General features: G+C 43.2%; 1 protein-coding gene across 3 annotated transcripts in view; it reads left to right on the top strand.

The window, feature by feature from the left end:
• The window catches only part of MICAL3 (microtubule associated monooxygenase, calponin and LIM domain containing 3), a 160,498-nt gene extending 143,296 nt beyond the window's left edge, over positions 1 to 17,202 (top strand). Inside the window, exons 39-43 of one of the 3 annotated variants that reach the window (XM_036400848.1) lie at positions 84 to 134; positions 8,646 to 8,711; positions 11,058 to 11,157; positions 12,136 to 12,209; positions 12,294 to 17,202. In XM_036400848.1, the coding sequence (XP_036256741.1) occupies positions 84 to 134; positions 8,646 to 8,711; positions 11,058 to 11,157; positions 12,136 to 12,209; positions 12,294 to 12,478 (476 nt within the window). In that variant the 3' untranslated portion in view covers positions 12,479 to 17,202. The remainder of the gene's footprint in view (positions 1 to 83; positions 135 to 8,645; positions 8,712 to 11,057; positions 11,158 to 12,135; positions 12,210 to 12,293) is intronic. The other 2 variants (XM_036400847.1, XM_036400849.1) reach the window with 2 other exon arrangements.
• The last annotated feature ends 3,242 nt before the right edge of the window (positions 17,203 to 20,444 follow it).

Raw genomic sequence — 20,444 nt, 5'->3', positions numbered from 1 at the left:
TTTCTCATATATTACTTTGATGGTATGGGGCTAGGGTGGGTATCTGACTCAATAACTCTGTCTTCACCAATTCCTTGTTGTAGACTATTGGGGAGAGTCTTATTACAGTGACCTCATCGACTTGCATCTGGGTGGTATGTATGGCTGAACCTCCTGCTGACACTAACCCTGCTGACACTCCTCCCCACCCTCCCTTCACCTACTTCTCCCATCCTTGGCTCACAAACAAGAAGAAGCAGCCCTTGCACATGACTGATGATAGCAGAACCCCTTTTCCAGCTCAGGAACAGGAGATCCTGGCATGTTCTACAAAACATGTGTAAGGCTCCCTCTTCTATTTTTCACAGTGCTGATTTTTTATAAATTTGCTTACTGTTTTCACTCCAGCCACCTTCCCTGCTAGCAGTAGAAGGTGATTCTGGTTTTTTGCTTCTCCTTTGAAAAGTCCAGTATTTTAAGGGGGGCAGCAGAGAAAACAGCACTGTCAAGGATTAGTCATGCTGTTGCCTCCGTCTTGCCCTTCTGAGGCTTGCTTTTTCCGGCCAAAATAGCCAGAGTGTGTTGTTGATATAAGAAAACAAAAATGCTCCCTCAAGGGGCTTTGAAAACATTTGCAGATGGCACATATGTCTTCTTTCTTGTTTTGTCTTATTGTAAGGTTAAAAAAGAATTTGCTGTAAAGAGTTCCGGTAATTTTTTGCTGGAATCCGGTTTGCATCAGCACACAGCTATTAAGCCTCTTGGTATGCTATTGCTTTAATACCCCATTTAGTGCTAAACACACATTGCAGTGTTTAGTTCTCATTTTCACTTAAGAATCTGGTCATCACTCTATACCATGGTTCTGCCCTTGCTTTAATTAATGTTACTTCCTGAGTCCCTTAGTAGGGGATTAACTTTTGGGTTGCAAAATGACATTTGATTAGCCTTTGCCTATCTTGAAAATTAAAATTTCCTTTGCTAGTTTAACCACCCAAAATCTGTTCTTACGAAGTGAACATGTCTGTCTGTCAGTAGATCCAACAGAAAGCAAACTCTGCTCAGTTGCCTTGTTATCTGAGGGTCTCATTTAGTTTATCTTTCAGAGTAGGAAGTTGCTTGATCTAAGCTGTGTTTTTTTGAGGGACTGCATTGCAGACCAGCTCTGCAGAGGGAAAGATCCACATGCTCTAGGCCTGATCCAGGACACATCCCTGGAAGTCTTACCTGATTTCATTGTGTTCTGTATTTGATCCTTTAAATATAATCTTGCCCAGATTTTTGACAGCCATTTTTTCTCCTGCTCCAGGGAGACTGTCCCACATAGTATCTACCTGTACCTACCTGTTGTGAATTACTTGTGGCACAATAGACTTTTATTGAAGAACATCCACCTGAGTTCAGAATATCCACCCAAGTGCAAGTTTCAGAATGGAAGACTTTCTCCTTAGTAGATCTAGCTTGTTGCCCAGCTGCCCTGTGCTAATTTTGATGTGATAGTCCTCTGCTAGCCCTGTGCTTCATTCACCATTCAGTCCCTCTGGCTTTCTTTCCTGGGCTATTTCCTGCAGAGAGACTTTGAAATCCTCTTCCTGGTTGTATCCACCAGGGCTGGCCCATATTCATGATGTGCATAGAGTAGGAGCTGTAAAAGGGTTGATGCTGAATCACACTTAACAAACCCTTATCCCTGTTTAATGCTATCTCCACTACACCTCTCCCTCCTCCTGCCTCTGCTCCTAATGCCTCTTTAGAGACAGCCATCCCATCCAAAACACTAATAGTGGCTTTAAGAAAAGCAATACAGTCTTCACTTAAAGGGACACTGTCACTTAAAAAAATTAATTGTGCTGTAAAAATCTTCATTGGAAATGGAATTTGTTTATCTCTTTGCGTGTTTGCTCTTCCGTTTCTCTGAGCTCAGTCATCTCAGAGTGGTCATTTTTGAACAGGCTGCTTTATTTGTGTGGTGACTCAGTCACTTGGGCTTCCAACAGTCAGAGGCAATATTCATGGTTATTTTAAAAACAGTTGATACATCTTAAAACTCTATTAAATGTCTCAAAACCACTATTTTCCAAACAAATTTTAAAGAAACTATATTGGGCAGTATCCCTTTAAATGCAATGAGCCAGTATAGCCTGGAGTATGTGGCTTTGTAGTATTATTTTGTTGCCTCCGTGTAATTTGCTTTATATTTGCTTTTGAGGCTGCCAGAACACTTTTGCCAGAAGGGATACATTGCTCTGGTGATACTTGTCAGCTCAAGTGGCAGATACAGAGCTCAGCTTCAAGATTAACGTGTCTGGGTAGAGAGCCATCAAAATCCCTGGAGGTTCTGCTGAGTCCTGCAGGCAGCTTGGATGCTGCACAGTTAATTATTCTATCGACAGCCCATGTCTCTGAGGCATGGGCATGGCTCTAGTCAATAGAATATTAACAAAATTCTAGAATATTAACAAAAATTGCAAAGCACTTTGGAAAGTTATCTGCAAACTGGTAATATTTAGTTGCTACAGATTGCACAACAACTTCTGCAAGGGGAGTGGTAACTTCTGACATCCTGGTCAACTTCCAGTGTGTAGGATTACAAATTGCTATCTTAACTAGTTCTGTTGCTCTGCTCAGATGTCATAATCCTCTCTTCCTGTTCTGAAATGTTTTGTACCGTTGCTGTAACGCAGATGTTTCATTTCATGCTACAGATGGTCACATTTCAATTCTGAGTAATTACTCCTGTGTGTATATTGTATGCATGTGTGGTTAAAAGAAAAAAGTCAACTGAAATTAAGACTTTATATTATATTGATATATCAACAGATTTATAACCTCCAGATCCACCTCAGAGAGCTGTATGGTGTCCTTATGGAATAATTGGTAGCAACACTAGGTTGTCATCTTCTGGGTAGATCCTTATGGAGAGGAAATGGGGCACAATCAGTGGATTTAATAGATGTTTGTTGGCAGCTGTGGAATAGTGAGACTTGAAAATATGAATTCTGAGCCAGACAGTGGAAGGATGCATTGGTCTGGTGGATATATACTCTTTGTCTTTTTGTTCCCTCTTTTGAGACAGTCCATATCCTGATCCTGTCTTATTTCATCCAGAGCTCCTTACCCCACTTCCATTTTTATTCTCAGGCATTTAATTTTAATCCTGCCTTCTTGACAAAGAAATCCTAGCATTCTACCCTTCAGCCATCCTATTTCTCTCCACTAGCTATTCCTGGTCTTGTCTTCCCACTGACACAGTCTGAATCCCAGCCTTTGGACTTCCAAAATTTTGGGGCTCTGCTTCCTCTTCTGCCCAAGATTATTTGTCTGTGGACAAATAAATTTTAGGTCCTGCCTTCTTCTCAAATCTGCCTTCTCCTTTCATTCCTTACCCTTTTTTCCCCTTTCTTTTGTCAGTTCTCCATTAGTCACCTTGCTTCCTTAGTCCCAGCCTCAATTCCTCCTAACCCAGTAGCTCCTTGTCTGCCTCTGGAAAGTAGTTGGCTTCCTTGGTTTCCTCTGTGTCAAGTGAGCAGTTGGAAGTAGTTGGTTTCCATTATTTCCTCTGTGTCAAGTGAGCAGTTTCATTTTCCTTGCACCCAGCACGGAATCATCAAATAAACAGCCACACACTCTCATCATGCTTTTTTCTTGGCTGGAGGATGCCAAGAGAGGCAAGAAGGATGTAGGGAAGAGAGCTGGTATGCTTGATAGTGTTGATTTCAGACACATACTTTGACTTCTTGACAAGGGCCTTAGGACATCAGGTAAACAGGGCAGGGAAGTGCAATTGTTTGAGGTTTTTAAAAAATCTTTGTACTCTATTTAAAGCACACTCTACAACAACTTCACCTTTTTTTTAAACTTATTTAAAACATTTGAGCTTACTGTGTCTTTTAAAGTCTTGCAGGTCTAACTCTGCAAGGCTGGAGCCTGATATATTCAAGTGGGATCCGTCCTATTTCTTGTGATTGGCAAACACAGCTCTTCTGAAAGGGGAATGGAGTTGTAAGATAAACATTGTTTTTGCAGTCTGCAGCCGTTTTTGACTCTGAAGTGAATTGGTAACTTGTTTTCTTTGCTGTAAATTTTGAGCAGGAAAGAGCACTTGATAAGCAGAACTTGTTAAGTACCAGTACTTGTTAGGCAATTGCCATTTACCTGCTTTTTTCTGCACATAAAAACAACAGTCTTGGGAGGCAGGGTCAGTGCAAGACTGTATTCATTCTGAGTGCATTCTGAAGTGCCTCAAGGTCGAGTAGAAGCAGGACACTTCTCTGGAGTCATTTCTGTGTGTGTTCTGCTCCAGCCACTGCTTTCCCCATTTTTTTCCCTTCCCTTCCCTGCCTTTCCCCCACCCCTTTCTGCTGGATAAATAAAAGTGGTTCAGTTTGCATGACAATCTGGTTCTCTGTGAGTTTTCCCCAGGTTTCTTCTAGTGATTGTACTATAGAGGATATTGAGTTTGACCCAGATTTAATAAACTGTGATGTGCTTGTGGGACATTGCCAAAATCCTTGCTCTCAACCTGCAGTTCTGTGGATGCTATTCTCCAAGAGTTGGCTTTCTGTATCTCTGGTTTTTAACAACGCTGCTGTTGAAAAGCTTCACCAAATAGTGAAGTTAAGAGTGCTTTTTTTTCAGTACCTGGGCTTCTGATCATAACCTGATCTTAAGGGTGGAAAAGAGGACATTTACTACGATCAGTGCCCTTTCACTTACTGGATTGATCCATATTTTAAGCACTGATTTAAAATCAGAGATTTCAGTATTCCTGATAATAGAGGGATGGTGTTTGTTAGCAGAATAAGTTTCCAAAGTGTCCTGCTTGTAACTTGTGAGGGCAAGTTCCACAGAACTGAGATTGGCCTCAGAGATGGGGTTTTCTGTCCATTGTTGTTGTTTTCCAAACCACTGTGATTAGTCAACAATGTAGAAATCCAAGGCTTTGGATGCAAAGTTTGCAAATGATGTGATCCCACTTGGTCAGTGGTATATCTGTTCAAGTAAATTTAACTTGCATTGACTCACCACTTCTCAGAAATCATCACAGCTCTCATATCAAAAAACAGAGGCAAACAGTGAAGGGATCAGTGTGAGCTGTAGCCTGGGGATAATGGGGTCTGCCACCCCAAACTCTGTGCAGTGCTTTTTCGTCCTGATCAATCATTTTAACCACTGGGCTTGTGATTGTGAAGAAGTGTTATGGAGCTAGAGAGGAAAAGGACAAAACCAGACTGAAGAATTGCTCTTTAATCAACAGGTACATGAAGATTAGAAAAGAATGCAGCAGTCCAATGTAGCTTCTGTAACAAAGAACAATGTGCAGTGGAAATGAACATAGTGGCTATACAATTTCTGGTCCTTGTTTTGAAGAGACTTTGAAGCTATGGTGGTATTTATTCTTCACCTGGCTCTTGGTTTCCACCACTGTAGCAATCTCTCAAGAGTACTGTGACAAACAAGGTCATTCTTGTGGCTTTTTTACACAGAAGCAAAATAATTCTGGTCAGTTTATTAATGGGGTGTGTCTGGTGTGCAAGGCAGAGCTTCTGCATCTTGAGAATGTTCAGTGTGCTTAGGAACTCCTTTCCTTAATAAGCTGCAGCTCCTGCCTTCAAACCATGCTCTGGCTTGCAAGCAGCTTGGGCTGCTTTACAAGGCTTTGCACAAAAGAAGAGTTGGCTTGTGGCACTGAAAGGGAGCAACTCGTGACTAACATAGTCAGTTGGCAGCTTTATCCCTCTGGTGAAAAAAATGGGAATTTTCTGTCCAGAGGCTATATAGCCACACCTTACTTGCTGGCAGCACAGCACCCTAAGAAGGGGAGATTATAGAAATGGTTCTTCTCTTGCCCTTCAGCTCCTTCCAAACAAACTGCTTCAGTGCGTATTGCTGCTGCCAGAACTTCTCCATGTTGTGGGTGAATACCTGTGTCAGTATATTTTTGGTGGTGAAGGGGACTTAAACAGAAAGGGAGGTTAGATTTGTTGAGGTTTTTCTAATTCGCACAACAAATGGGTTTTTCCCTATCTGGCCCTGGCTCCACATCCAGAAAAATTGTCTTGCAGTGATGATCCTATTTGTAATTTAATGAGACTGGGAGGTGGTGATTTCTCTTCTCTAAACAATGTAATAATATTAATAAAAATAATTATAATAATACTATTTACTATAGGATTAGTAATGGCTTTTGGAGCAATAAGCCATAAAATAAGCTTTAGAGAACCATGGGAAGTAAACTTTAAGGTTGCACTTTGTTCTTGCTGTTAAGGATACTCCAATACATAAGGAAGACTATCTAAAGCCTTGCTAATCATCCTACTTTGGACAGAAATTGTTTCAAAAGAATTGCAATGATCATAACCTGTATTCACCAATTTAATTAACTGTAATTTACATCTAGAGTAGCTGGAAAGGATCTTAATTGCAAAGGTTATGTTTATTATCTTACTGAAAAAACATGTTGACTTTTGTAGTAGCAGGATTAGTGTAGATACCATGGACTTTGTAACTTGATTCAAGGACAAATTTTCTTTAGACAAGAGTGGGAAGATAACTAAGAGCAGGGGAGGAAATTGCAGTTGTGGGGAGTGAGCTCTGTATTAGTCAGGTGCTGTGTGATCCCTGGGGCTTTTTACTGGAGACCAAAGCTGGTATCCTCTCCTAGTATCAGACCACTTGCTTGCTGATGACAAAGCTAGCAGTGTATGGCCATTTCACAATGAGATTAATGATATTTTCACATACTGGGTATCTCCTTTCAGCTCAAATATGGAAAACTGGAAGTTCCTCACCAAGTCTCTATGTTCATGGCCTGAAATGTATCAAATCCCCCCAGCCCCCTGTTCTGAATGAAATCTCAAGCCTTGTGGATTTTTTCCGTAGTTAAATCTCCATCTCCCTGGCCACCATCAAAACACTGGTTAGACCAAGTTAGAGTATTAAAGCTTTTAGCTTAAAGAATTAATTTGAATAAAATAGGATGGGAAATAAAAAATATTTACCAAGTATCATGCACTAAATGCTCTGCTTTGTGTGGAAGCATATTCTTCACCATACCTTTGTGGTTTGGGGTTTTTCTTGTTTGGTTTTGTTTTTGTAACCTGATCTGTGAAATGGCAGTTGTAGGAAAAATAGCCTTAGTATTTTAATGAAGAAATTGGAAAATTCAGAACAGCTGTAATTAATGTACTGGTGCTTTCTCGATGTTGTTGGTACAGTGCTTTATTTGTAGCTGTCCTATGGCCAGCTGTGGCACCTCTCCTGATGTTGCCCCTTCGTGCTTCCAGTGCAGAGGTTTCTTCTTCTGAGAAAGCCCTGCTGCTCAGTCACGGGCTTTGAAGCTGGTGTGCTCTCCCTCTTGCTCCAGTGTGTCATCCATGTGCTGGTCTAGTTCTGTGATGGTCCCTTCTAAAGCCTTCCCAGTCCACTGGTACTCTAATTTTGTAGAGCTTTCTGTGAACCACAAACATCAAACTCTGCTGACTTCTCCAAAATGAGTGTTATTCTTACCATACTGTTGTTGTGGAGTTTATGCCTTTTCCCAACACAGAAATGCCTCCTCTTTATAAATGCAGTTGTGCCCTGAGCCCAAAGTGTTCCATTCTGGTAGCTCTGATGTTTCAGAGTTCATCATCTCCCTGGTGCACGTTCTCCTGTAACTATTAGTGATATTGGTTACTGCGTACTGTTTATCTCTGTAACGTTAAGTACCACTGAAAAGCAAATTCTTGGTTTTAAAGAGGCTGAACCTTTTGAGAGATGAGAAATGCTTGTCCTTCGCTGGCTGATGGAAAAGATGATAAAGATTCAGTAAGGCACTGGTACTAACAGGACTTGTAAGCCTTAAAATGCTTTGTTGAATGAGAATGCCAAGGGAGAGCTTTAAATTTACTGGTTTAACTCTGCAGAGTCCTCAGCTGGTCACTGCCCCCACAGACCCTGATGTGAACCACTATCTGTGTAAAAGCCTTTTCCCCCCTAAGCACAGCAATCTGGTGGGGTACCTGTGTACTCACCATACCTGACACAACAGACCCTGGCAGGCTGGTTCCATGGTAATCAGATTCTCCCTGTGGTGTTCCCTGTCTGAAGACATTCTATTCCATTACAAAGGACACTTTTACCATCAGTGGATGCTGCCACGGTAATAAGAGCATGGTCCTGATAGAGCTGAAGGTAGGGTGGCTGCTTACAGCTGGTGTCTTATGCATGCAGGTGAGACTTACTGTAACTCTGCTTGAAATCTGACATTTATCAGCAGAAGTTAAATACGTGTCTCTACTCATCCTAACATCTGGGTTGCAAAGCTTTTGGTTAAAGACCTTGCACCTGCAAACTGTACATTAGGAAAAGTGCAGTAACAGTAACCTCCTGCCTGGTATTTGTACAGCTCAGTAAGAGTTCACCAGTACCTCAGTCTACCTCTTACCTGTTATCTGTGCTTATTAGGGGACATTATTCATCTGTAGACTGTATCCCTTGTTTCTGCTTCTCCATTTCTTGTATTTTTTCTTTTCTTTTTCTTCTTGTGTTTCCTTTCTTTCTCACTCTTATGCTTTTTGTCCTTTGCTTGTCTTTTATTTCACCCCTTTCCTCCTCTTCCGTTCCACTTCCAACTTCCTCTTCCTCTCCTGCCTCTTCCTCTTCCTCGTTTGGTCCTATTGAAGTTGAGCCCAATGGCGGGACACCACGTCGTAGACCTCTCTCCTTCTGCCCTTGCTGTGCCCATGAAGGTAACGTAACCTCACACACCCCTGTCCTCCTGCCCACAGCTGGGTTCTCATAGCAGCACTAGTCAGCTAGTGACCACAGGGCCCCCAGCCCTTTTCTTGCTGTGTCCCCAAGCCAACCTTGTCTATAGCTACCTGGTAACCAGCTTCTCTGAGCCTGTGGCAAGCTGTTGAAGGTACAGTATCCCTTTTGCTAGTCCCAGCTGTGCAACAGAAGGTGCGGTGACTGGGAGGGACAATGAGCAGCAGCTGTGGGACCAGAAGTGTCACACTCAAAAGTTTCTATTTTCATTTGGTGGCTTCAATTACTCTAGTCCTCCTGAAACATGTTTGGAAGGTGGGGTAAGGGAATGACAATCTGTTTCCTTAAATACAGCCTTTTAATTAGCATATAGGGATTAAAGGAATACTGTGTCTTTATAAGGACTGATTTGAAAAACATCCGTGAACTTTAAAAACCAACAGACCTTAAGTTAGACTAGTTCTCCCTCATCTGTCTTGCTGAGTGCATTCTTTAACTATCCCAAATGGAGTTTGCTGTAGAGTTTCCATTGCCAAGGCATGGGGAAGGGGTTGTTTTATGTGTGTTCATGGTGTAATTTTGCTAACCACTTATCTGCTTTCCATAGTGCTCCCTCACATCAGTTGTCAGTGCTCCCTTTCCAGTCCTCCCATTATTCCTCTACTCATTGGCTGTTTAAAAATACGTATTCCATAGGTCAGTAGCATTGTGTTTTTGGCTTTTTCTTAGAGGCATTTGTTTTCTATACATCCTGGCATTGGAAAGGAAGGGGAGACTTCCCAGTGTTTTCATAGCGCCACAGCACTGGACATCTGCATGTACAGTCTCCCTCTCCTGTTGCCACGTGGGCATATTGTGCAGAGATGCTCAGAAAGGAATGCTTGGAACTGAGCAACACACTGCTATCAAGTCCTCAGGGGCTCTTAGGGTGGTACAGCCCAGCCTGGTGTTCCCCCAGGGGCTGCTATGACACATTTCCAAAGGCAGCCCAAGCTGCAGCTTACTAGGAGTTGTAGGCTCTCCCTTGTGTAACTGCAGGGCAGCGCTTCTCTGACTACTGAAGATGAGGCAGGGCATGGCTCTGAATTAAGTAGCCATTAATGTGGTATGGGTCAGAATTAAGTAGCCATTAATGTGGTATTTGTGCTGTGTCTGTGTCGTAGAGTTTGAATAGTGAGCTTGCTGCTTGATTAATTTAGCATTAGATGGACTGTTTGGGAGTTTTTGTTCTTATGTAGGGAGTACCTATCCACAATAACAAGCAGAGACAGGGGTGTTAGTTACCTTGGGATGCCTAGGGCACGTGCAGTGCAAGCTGATGGGATGCAGCAATCCAAAAGTGCTGCTCAGCCTGATTTGAGGCGTTGCTCCTGCTTCTACTGCCACACAGGCAGCAATGTTGCCACTGGCCTTGATGGGGTCTGGTGTTAATCACAGCATTCAGGTGCAGGTGGTTCAATGTGGAATAAGTGGCCCAGACCAAGAGCTTGCCAGGAGGAGCCTCCTTGGTAAGTTCTTGTGTTTGCTAAATATCAACAGAAGGCTTTGGGAACAGCATTCTGCATTTATTCCACATGACTCCTGACAGACACAAAACTCATCAGTGGACTATTGAGTTAGTTTAGGAGTTTGTTCTAAAATAAAAGGACTGGCAAAGAGTTCTGTACTGGGTGGTCAAGGCCCAAGGTTTCTTTATTCTTTTTTCATATTAGCAAATGTGTCTGGGGGTTCCTTTTCTTTCTAGTGCTGGTATGCAGTACAGTAGAATTAGTTTCTGTGTTCACTGTGCAGGGGGATCTTCAAGATTAATAGATATGTGTGGCTAGGAGGAGCAGTCAGAAAAGATTTACTTAACTGTTGAAAAAAGAAGAGACAAGATGTTATTTTTGGCTAGTAAAAAAAAACTAGAGGACATGTAACTGAAGAAAACAAAGGTAAAACACATGGAGTGGCAATTGAATCCTTTTCTGATGAGCATACATTTAAGTAGCTGGCATGAGCATCTATAAAATTCTTCTAATGAAAGGAAAAGTTAAATACTCATAGAAATTGGGGCTTTCTGCAGTAAGAGTGAGGAAGAAACAAGTAATCACAAGAATATCAGAAACAAAAAAAAAGTAGGCTCCAAAGAGAAGAGAATCCCTTTGGAGGTGACTTCCACTCAGCTGAGTGCTGTAGGCAAAGTGAACGGACCCGGCTTGGGAGTGCTCTGGCAGCATCTTGCTCGGCTTTCTTTGCACATTTTGCCCCATTGTTGTTTTTGCAGTTTGGGCTTGTAAGGATTGCAGGGCATTACCTGAAAATTTACCAGGTTTCTTTCTTGGCAGGCATGGGTAAGAAGGATGACCCCAAGCTGATGCAGGAGTGGTTCAAGCTGGTGCAGGAGAAGAATGCCTTGGTTCGCTACGAGTCTGAACTGATGATATTGTGAGTGAATGTGGAAAAAATGGGGATTTTGTCATAAATAGCAGTGGAAGATCTGTCAGTATTGACTTCCCTGGAAGGCCAAGAGGTCAGCAGCCTCTTAGGCTGAGATAGGAATCCCAAAGTACATTTTAGAGGAGTGGTAGAAGAAAGAATAATATTGGTAAGGGATGAAAGTTCCAATTATTTGTGCACATGCAGAAGTACAGGGATGTGGGTCCTTCTCATGCTGTTGTTGTATAAAACACATCCTGTTTGTGAAAGTGTTTTTGAGCTATGCAGAAATAACATGGGACTCCTGGTTTTGGTAAAGTTTTCTTCTAAGTATAGCCAAAAGAATTTAATTCAGCCACCTTGCCTTGTGGCTCTCCTTTCTGCCTCTAGTGGGACCCCAGTGCCTCTCACATGGGCTCAGATGGTAAAGGTGTTTTCCTGTTAATGAAATTGGGGGCATTTTCTGTTTCCCCCAATTCTGTTCCCCCCAAATTCTGTTTCAGTGAATTTCTGTGCAAATTCACTGAAATTAATTTCTGAGTGTGTCAGCTCACCTCAGCAATGTGGAAGCTGCTGGCCTTAGTGGCAGAAAAGTCCCAAGGTGGTGTTTGCAATAGCTTGATAGTGTCCTTAAGTAATAAGTAATTTGTTAATAAGTAACTTTTGTTTTAGAGTGGGAAGTAGCAGGGGATATGTAGAGGCATTGCAGATTTATTTGCTCTTTGACTCTGCTGTATATTTAGTTTGCTCCACTTTTGGCATTGCACTTCCTAGCTTCAGGCAAATAACGTGAAATGCTAAAAGTGCAATTAAAGCTTTTAAAAATACAGTTATATATCTTAAGTTATTGAAGAGTTGTTCCAAACAAGATTGGTAAAATGCACAGCAGATATCCAGAGAGGGAGCAGAAGCTGAGAATGAATATGAAGCAATGTATGCAGTATTTTATTACATCTGGAACTTGGATTTCTGCTCTTTTCCTTTTAGCGCTCGGGAGCTAGAACTGGAAGACAGGCAGAGTCGACTGCAGCAGGAACTCCGTGAGAGGATGGCAGTAGAAGGTGAGAGCAAAAGGGAATATTTCATGGATTGTATGTGTGTATTTCTAGCCTTGTGTATGCTCATAGTTCCTGATATCTCTGTAGATCATCTGAAGACAGATGAGGAGCTCTCAGAAGAGAAGAGGATCCTGAACGAAATGCTTGAAGTAGTGGAGCAGAGAGATTCCCTTGTGGCTCTCCTTGAGGAGCAGAGGCTTCGAGAAAAAGAAGAAGACAAGGACCTGGAGGCAGTCATGCTTTCCAAAGGTTTTAGCTTGAACTGGTCCTGAGCTTAGCACATTTACCTCTGCTGGTCTGTGTTGTCCAGTTGGCCTACCCTGAGTTTGCCAGAATTACGTGGATAGGAAGATGTTGAAGGGGAAACCTCTGGAAGGTCCAACAGCATGCAAGGATTTGGTTTGAAGCACTCAGAAGCCTTTTGATAAGTGTGTTGGTTCCAGAAGCTTAAGTTTTACATGTCTGCAAGCCAAGTTGAAGAAATGAGTTGAGACTGTGGAGTCTCCTTGAGGTCCTGTACGATGGACCATATTTTGTGTGTGGTAGGAGGGAGGGGGGAATAATCCATGTGTGGGGAAGGAGGTTAAGGGAAGGAGTACCCTTAACTACATTGGATTTAAGGCAGTCCATTCCTTTCCCATTTTTACTACACCAGTTCTAATAAAAGGGAGGAAAGTGGCAACCTTTCCTGAAAAACCACAGCAGCCTGTAGCAGTGGAGTCAGCTGTCCAAGAGAGCTCCAGAAGCCCAGGGCAACACCTTCTTTGCTTTAGTCTTCCTCCCCACCAAAGAAACCTGCAGTTGATCCTTATGCATGGATATGAAGAAATACAAGACAGAGAAGATACCGCTATGTGTGATGGAACTCTCTGCCTCTTGGTTTTTGGAGAGAAGTGGGCATCAGTGGACTCTTTCCCTACCTTAGCCTCCTGAATCTTCTTGTGGGGAACAAGGGGAGCAGAAGAGAGAGGGAAGATGCCCACGTGCTTTGCTACACTGGAGAGGCAGCTACTGCTGGCCTTAGTCTTCATGGCCACAGCTCAGAGGCTGGTGGGCTTCCTTGTTCTGTTTTTATTGTGACTGTTTTGACACTGGAAAATACTGCTGTGGGACAGTGGTAAGTGTGTGCTGGGGCAGGGGTGTTCCCAGGCAGCATTCCCTGGTTATTAGGCCCCCTAAAAGGGAGAAGCCCTTAAGTGACTGAACCACCATTAAGACTTTTCAGTGTTTTTATTTTTTTTTTCTCTGTATTTTGTTTTTGCACATTGGAAACAAAGCTTAAGACCTGCCTGGGCCCTCAGTCACTTTGACCCTTTTATGTCAATTAACTTATTTTTTTAATACTTGAAAGAAGATTCATTTTTGTATCTTTTAGGAAAAAAAATGGACGAGTGATGGGTGTGTGTGCCTGCTGCATCCTACAACTTCCACTTCAAAATTACTGGACGTTGTTACCTGTGGCTATTTATTAGTGTTCTTAATAATAATTTGATTGTTACACATATTTGATTGTGGAGGGAGTGTTTTAACTCTGTTAGAGAAAGACACTACTGCGGATTGGTCCCTGCTTCACAGCAAGGGCAGCCTTTATGTACCCATGGATGCATCCTGCCCTAGGAGTTTTCATCTATGAAAAAATCCTGTGCACTCATGGAGTTTAATAATCTATTTGTGTTCTTAGCATCCTTTTCTTCCACATCCCACATTCTCTCTTTTGGACTAACAAACTTATATTTATTTAAATTTTACATTTTTATAACAAGAAAGCCAAAACTGTGAGGTAGAAATATCCCATATGTCTCTTCCTCACTGAAAGAGGGGATCCTCACGGTCCTGATACAGTTTGAGGTATTTCCATGAAAACAAAACCAGCACATTTCCTGCTGCATCTATTGGAAGAAGCTCCTTTTGGCCCAGTTAGTGAATCTGCTGCTTTTCAGCCAGGAGGGTCGTGACTGTAACCACACGATGACTGATGAGCAGGATGTGCACTGAGCAGCTCAGCCCCACTCCCTGTGGGACAGACTCCCCGGGCAAGCCGTGTCCTTAACCTATCCTGCAGAGCTGAAACAGCACCGTGCACTGGGGATGGGTCCCATCCTTCACACGATGTGTCCAGAGGGTTTCCCTCCTTGGGATGCAGACTGTGTTCTTTTCCTGTTCAAGAAGTACCAAGGCTGCTTTCTGAAGTCTCTGAGAACGAGTCCCATTCCCAAGCACATTTGTACAGCCTACTGACTCTGCCAGCTTGGATTGACACTGCCGGTGCGAGGCACCCCAGCAGGGCTGAACATTCTTCAGTCTTTTGCCCTGGCACAGAAGTTTGCAAGGTTTCTTTCTGTTGGCTCTCTACCTCCTTCAGAGGGGTCTCCTGTAAGCCAAGGCCTGTGATTTGAATTCACCTCTGACTTGGGAGAATGCCCCAGGCTGAGGGAGAATGGGTAGGAGTGTCCATGGGGACTCTGAGCAGTGCTGGTTGCTAACTGTGGAAACCCCTGTTTTCCACCCAAAGTGTTCTCCCTTTATTCCACATAAGGCATTACAAATTAATTCCAGATACTTGTGAAACCAAGCAGACAGACAGGCAGCTGCAGTGCTACTTCATAACTGTGTGTGTTTAGCAAGTGGTACCTGCCATTCCAGCATCCCAGAGCATTGGCTTTACCAGCAGGATGTCTAACAAACAGAATTCCCTCCTGTTTGCTGGTGCAGGGCCTGCTGCCCAAGTGAGACTGGCAATGATAGTTTACAGTCTGCATTTGAGGGGCAACTGGAAGCTGGAGTGCAGAAAGAGGGAAGAAAGATGGAAAGTTTACTGTAAATTGTCTCGTGCAGAGAATTGGCCTCAGACCATTTTATAGTGCACTGGGTATATGGACCACATCTAACTTGTAACAAAAGGTCATTGAATGTGAGCTGTAGAACTAAAAGAAGTCCTGAAGAAGAAACAGCAGATGATTTCCCTTTCATGCTGAGGGACATTGGCCAGATCTTTCCAATGCTGAAGAGGGAGATCACTTCAGGATGTAATACCTTATTGCACAGAAAACCCACGTATTCTAACCCTAAACTCTTTGGGTTGTGCTGAAGGCCTCCAGCAGCGAGAATGAAAACAAAGAGCTAACATCGCACACACAAATTTATTAAAATACACAAAAGGGAATGTTAAAAGGCCTTTTTATATCAAAATGGTTGTAAAAGGCACAACTTGTTATTTGCTGTTCAGTTGCACTTTAAGAATATGACTTGCATATCAGATAGTGGGTTTTTTTACTCTCTGAATATTTTTAATTCAAATTTTGTATTTTTAAAGCTGAAGAAGGTTCTTGTGAGCACAAGATTCCTTATTTGTATCCGAATCCGAGCAGGATGTTGTAGCTCTTTGCGCTGCCCGCAGCGCACACTCAGCCACGTGCGTTCGATGACGTTTGTCCATTTCACGTGTGAGGAGAACCAGGGGACCCTCAGCTCCCCAGACGTGGGCACACAAGGGTGGCTGTCCCCAGGTGACACGGTCCTGACCCGGGGCTGGCTGTGCTTCATCCCGGCAGCAGGTGGGAAGAGAGCTGAGCTTGGAACCTGAGCCGTGCTGGTTCTGAAATGGGCACACGGAGGATGGGGCAAGCCCTTCAGCCCCCTGCAGGAAAGGGAGGGGAACACCAGCTCCTGGGAGGAAATGCCCAGGAGGTAAATGGAGATGGGGGAGTGAGGACTGCCAGAACAACTAATCTGCTGTTTTCACAGTATCATTTTTTTTTAAACTGTTCTGTTCCTTTTAACCATATTCTCATTAAAAGTCACAACTGGCTGTAAAATTCTGAGCTTTGGAGAACTAATGTGTGGGGAGGTGACAAGACATTTCAGCTCCAACTTTCAGACATATTCCTTCTTTCAGTTAATCAATACCCCCTGGTCTCACTAGGGCATGTTATAAACTGCATTGCTGAACATATTTTAGAGCAAACCGCAAGTTTTAAAAGTCTGTCCTTCTCTCTCTGTCTCTGCATTTTCTGTAAATATTTGTTTGTATGTAAAGGCACCAGTGGATCCTTGGGCTACCCCCATGGTCGAGAATCTGAGTTTTGTGCAATGCCTAGGCCTCTGTTAGAACACGGTGCTTGCGTAGAGCTAGTCACCACATTTGTGTGCACTCTGGTGGGTTTTAATATTTTTATACATCCTAATCCTGAACGTTATGAAGTATTCTAAGTGGTCTAGACAGCATGATCTAGAGCAGCCGGCAGTTCCCTTTTGTGAGCAGCTACACCTTGTTTGGTTAACATTCTTCTAAAATGAGTTTTCCATTAAGTGTTTACACCACACACCGGTGGATTGAGAGAGGTGTTGTTGCATTGTAAAATCTCCCATGTGCAAACTGAAAAGCTGCAATGGGAATTTCAGTTGTCACTGTCTGCGAGGAAGAGAGCTCTAAAGCATACTAAAAACCAGTCTGTATATAATTCACAGAGAAAGAGATCGCTGGCTGTTGACCTTTGCAAAGTAACAGAGATGGGAAGCTTTCAAAAAGTTCCTGCTTTTGGATTGTGCTACCCTGCTACCCTGCCTGTACATGCCTACTACTAGGCGGGGTAGCAGGCAGATGAGGATGTGACTGAAAGCAGATGTGAAGGGAGGATGCCATGTTCTGATGGCATTGCAGTAATTTCAATACTCTGTGGGTGCATGCGTGTGTGTGTGAAGTCTACTCCAGGCAAAGGGAGTTGCTTTGGCATCTGCCCTTTTGTATGAACGTGAACTCTGATATTCAGATTGTTCAAGGCGCTTACGGTTGGCATGTATGGAGCGTTAACAGAAAAGCGAATACCCTACCTGTACAAAACCAACTCTGTTCCAGCCTGTTTTCTTCTATTTGGTTGTGTTTTATCGTTTGTTTTTATGCACACTTGCTTCATTGGTGTTGAGATTTTAGCACCTCAGATGGCCAACTGAACTAAAAAAAAAAAAAAAATAAAGTCATTAATTATTTTTTCTTTTTTGCTGGTGGCGCTATTGTTTCTTTCCTCTGATGTCACTTCTTTGGTTGATGATTGATAAGGACGTGAGAGGAGGTGATCTAGAGATAAATCTGGGTGTTAAAGTGCCTGCCTTCAATTACTCTTTTGCTGACTCACTCTCAGCCACTCTGGATTATCTGATGAAAAAAAATCAACAAACATCCCCAGTACCTGTGCATATTCTACATTGTTTCTTCAGATTCTCAGTGAAGTTACTACAAATAGCCAAGAAGGGATGAAGGTAATATAAATTGGGTTATAGAAACTAGGATTTCATTTTTGTAGCTGAAGCTCACTTCCTCAGCCTGCAGTACTAGCCTGAACATCTGGTGTAGTCTGATGGTCATGTAGCAGCATTCAGGATAATATGGGGAGAATTACATCAATGCCTCTGTGTTGACTTTTTAAAAAAATTTTTTTTCTAAGAAGCAGAAGTTTTACACAGGATGATTGGGGAAATCCCAAACAATGTGTTTCATTTTCCCAGACGGGGAAATCCCAAACAATGTGTTTCATTTTCCTGACCCTCCACCATTCTTAAAAAAAAAACAAAAAAAACAAAGGATAAACCCTGGTGTTCCTATGGTGGTGTGATAAAAGGAAACCTATTACTGCAGCGGGAGGATGACAGCCTTGGATTTCCCCTTGCCTGCAGGCTGCCTGGGGGCTGGGTGAGCAGGCTGTGCTGCAGGTGGCAGGAATGACAGCTCTCATTTGTGCAGCTCAGCAGGGCAGTAGCTCACTGCTTACGTTTCAAACCTTACAATTCTTCCTGTTCTTTTGGTCCCTTGCTCTCCCCCATAGTAGTGGGATTAAAAATAGTAGTGGGAGAAAGCTGTGGTTACCCAGGGATGGGGGATCTTTCTGCTGTCAGAAGGCCAGTCATGAGAATTTCTCACTTGATGCCAGAAGAAAAATGGAATGTCTAGAAAGTGGCTGCTGGAGTCTGGGACACAGGAGGCTCACATCCATAGTTTCCAACACTTTATCGTGGTTTTTTTAAGTTATATTGCAAATTTGTTAATTCTCAATCCCCATTAGGAACAAAGACATTCTGCTGTTGTACAAACTCTGGATGGAAAGTGGGGCCAGGAAGAGCTTTATCTGTTCCTAGCTTGGGCAAAACCTACGCCAGCCCTTCAAGATGAGTGCTCCTGCACAGATTAGCTCTGAAATTGCACCAGGGAAAGACCCTGTAACAAGTAAACCCCACCCCAGGAGCTCAGCCTGGTGGCAGCTGCTGCTTTCCTTTTCCCTAGATAATGAAAGTAGCCTCCAGAAGCCTCTGACCCTTTCCACAAGTGGCATTCCATGCCCAGGAAGCTGCCTAACCTACCCTGCGAGTTCCCCTTGGCACAGAACCACAACCCCTCCGTGCAGAGGTGAGGAAATTACCGAGGTGGGAAGGTGAATGTTCCCTCAGAAGCAGAGGAGGAAGGTTGTCAGTGGGTTCATCAAGAAGTGTGCAGAGCCTCTTTCTGGCAGCAGCAGATATATTTTATCTTAAACAGCCCTCCTGTATAAGCTGCAGGAGCTTGTGTAAGCTTGTATAAGCGACTCAGCCTGGCTAAAGACAATGAATGTAACTTGTCAGGAAAAATAACTAAGGGAAAGTCATTCCTCCAATCCCCCTGCCATTCTGGCTTTCCTCATGTTTTATAGGGTTTTTTTTGAAGAGTCCTCACCATCAGTGCTGTGACAGCAATTAGCAACTGCATTTTTAAGTCACACATACTGGAGAATGAATACCTAATCCTGCAAGGATTCTACCTGGCCACACATCTCTTAAGAACTCCAGCAGGTCCTGAGTGTATCTTTCTGCTTTAAATCCTAAGCATCAGCAGCAATGGAGCAGTTAGCAGAAAAATGACCCTATAGTGGGTGAAAGCAACAGTGCTGGTGTGTGGCTGTATCTCCTCCTGGAGCCACAGGAAAGAAGGGGCCTCATGCTTCATTTATAGATACTACTTGAGGCATATGATGAAGAGTTGCCTCCTTCCTTAGCCTGCATCTTTTTACAAGCACTCAAAATAAGGAACAAAAAAAAAAAAAAAAATCCCTGCTCTGGAAAAAATGCCATTTGGCCTTGGCACCTTGGTAACAGTATGAATGCCTGTGGATACCAGGAAAGTGGATAAACTAGTATTTCCTAACCTGCTGAGGGTGCTTTTCTGCATGTCTCAGGTGCAGAAATCACATGCCTTTCTGTAAGCCAGAGATAACATCTCTTTCTGGTTATTCACATGTTCTATATAAATATATGATCCATATTACTCAGATACCAGAAACAAACGGATATAAAAAACCCCACAGTGATTTCTCAAAAAAACAAACACACTGGGCAGAAGGGACAGAGGGGGACAGTGCTGCTTGGGGCAGTGCTGACTTTGCAGAGACAAAGCAGCTTCAGGAAAGAGAAACTTCAGTTCCTTGAAATTTACATATTTGTGTGTCATTCTTTTCTTCCCTTGAAATTTACATATTTGTGTGTCATTCTTTTCTTCCCAACACTATTCCTAGTGGGAAGCCAACATGACACAAACATGAATCAGAATGGCTCTGTTTCTTAGAATTCCAGACTTTAAAAAGCGCCCTAAAGTCAGGCACCCCAGCACACTCAGCTCGTCCAAAGCCTGAGCGTGGCACTGGCACCGTGACTGGGCACGTTAGGAAGGAAAATGTGTCAGGAAGGACATCTGTACTGAATGCCAGGTAAGCATTGCTCTAGACAGAGCTACGTTGAAGTGTAAGGCTGTATTAAATAGTAATTAGTTGAGTAGGACTCTGTTGCTAGACTTGAAAGGAGGTTGTAGCAAGATGGGGGCTCTCCTGTTCTCTCAGGCAGCAAGTGACAGAATAAGAGCACAAAGTCCTAACCTGAACCAGGGGAGGTTCGGGTTGGACACGGGGAATAATTTCTTCACAGGAAGGTGATTAGATTGGAATGGGATGCCCAGGGTGAGTCACCGTCCCTGCAGGTGTTTAAGAAATACTGGATGTGGCACTCAGTGCCATGTTGGCAAGGCAGTGTCTGGTCACAAGATGGAACCGATGACCTCAGAGGTCTTTTCCAACCTAATTGATTTTGTGGTTCTGTGATTTTAAGCCCATAAAACGATATTAAACGAAAAGGTGCATTTATATGGCGGGGCGAGAAGTGGTTGTAGATGGCGTATGAGGAGCCTTTGGCCAAGCAGCACCAGGTCGGGACCCATCAGAACTC

Source organism: Molothrus ater, chromosome 5, assembly GCF_012460135.2.
Source record: "Molothrus ater isolate BHLD 08-10-18 breed brown headed cowbird chromosome 5, BPBGC_Mater_1.1, whole genome shotgun sequence".
Lineage (NCBI taxonomy): Eukaryota > Metazoa > Chordata > Aves > Passeriformes > Icteridae > Molothrus > Molothrus ater.
Note: the sequence above shows the minus strand (reverse complement) of the source record. Positions and strands in the feature narration are given on the sequence as shown.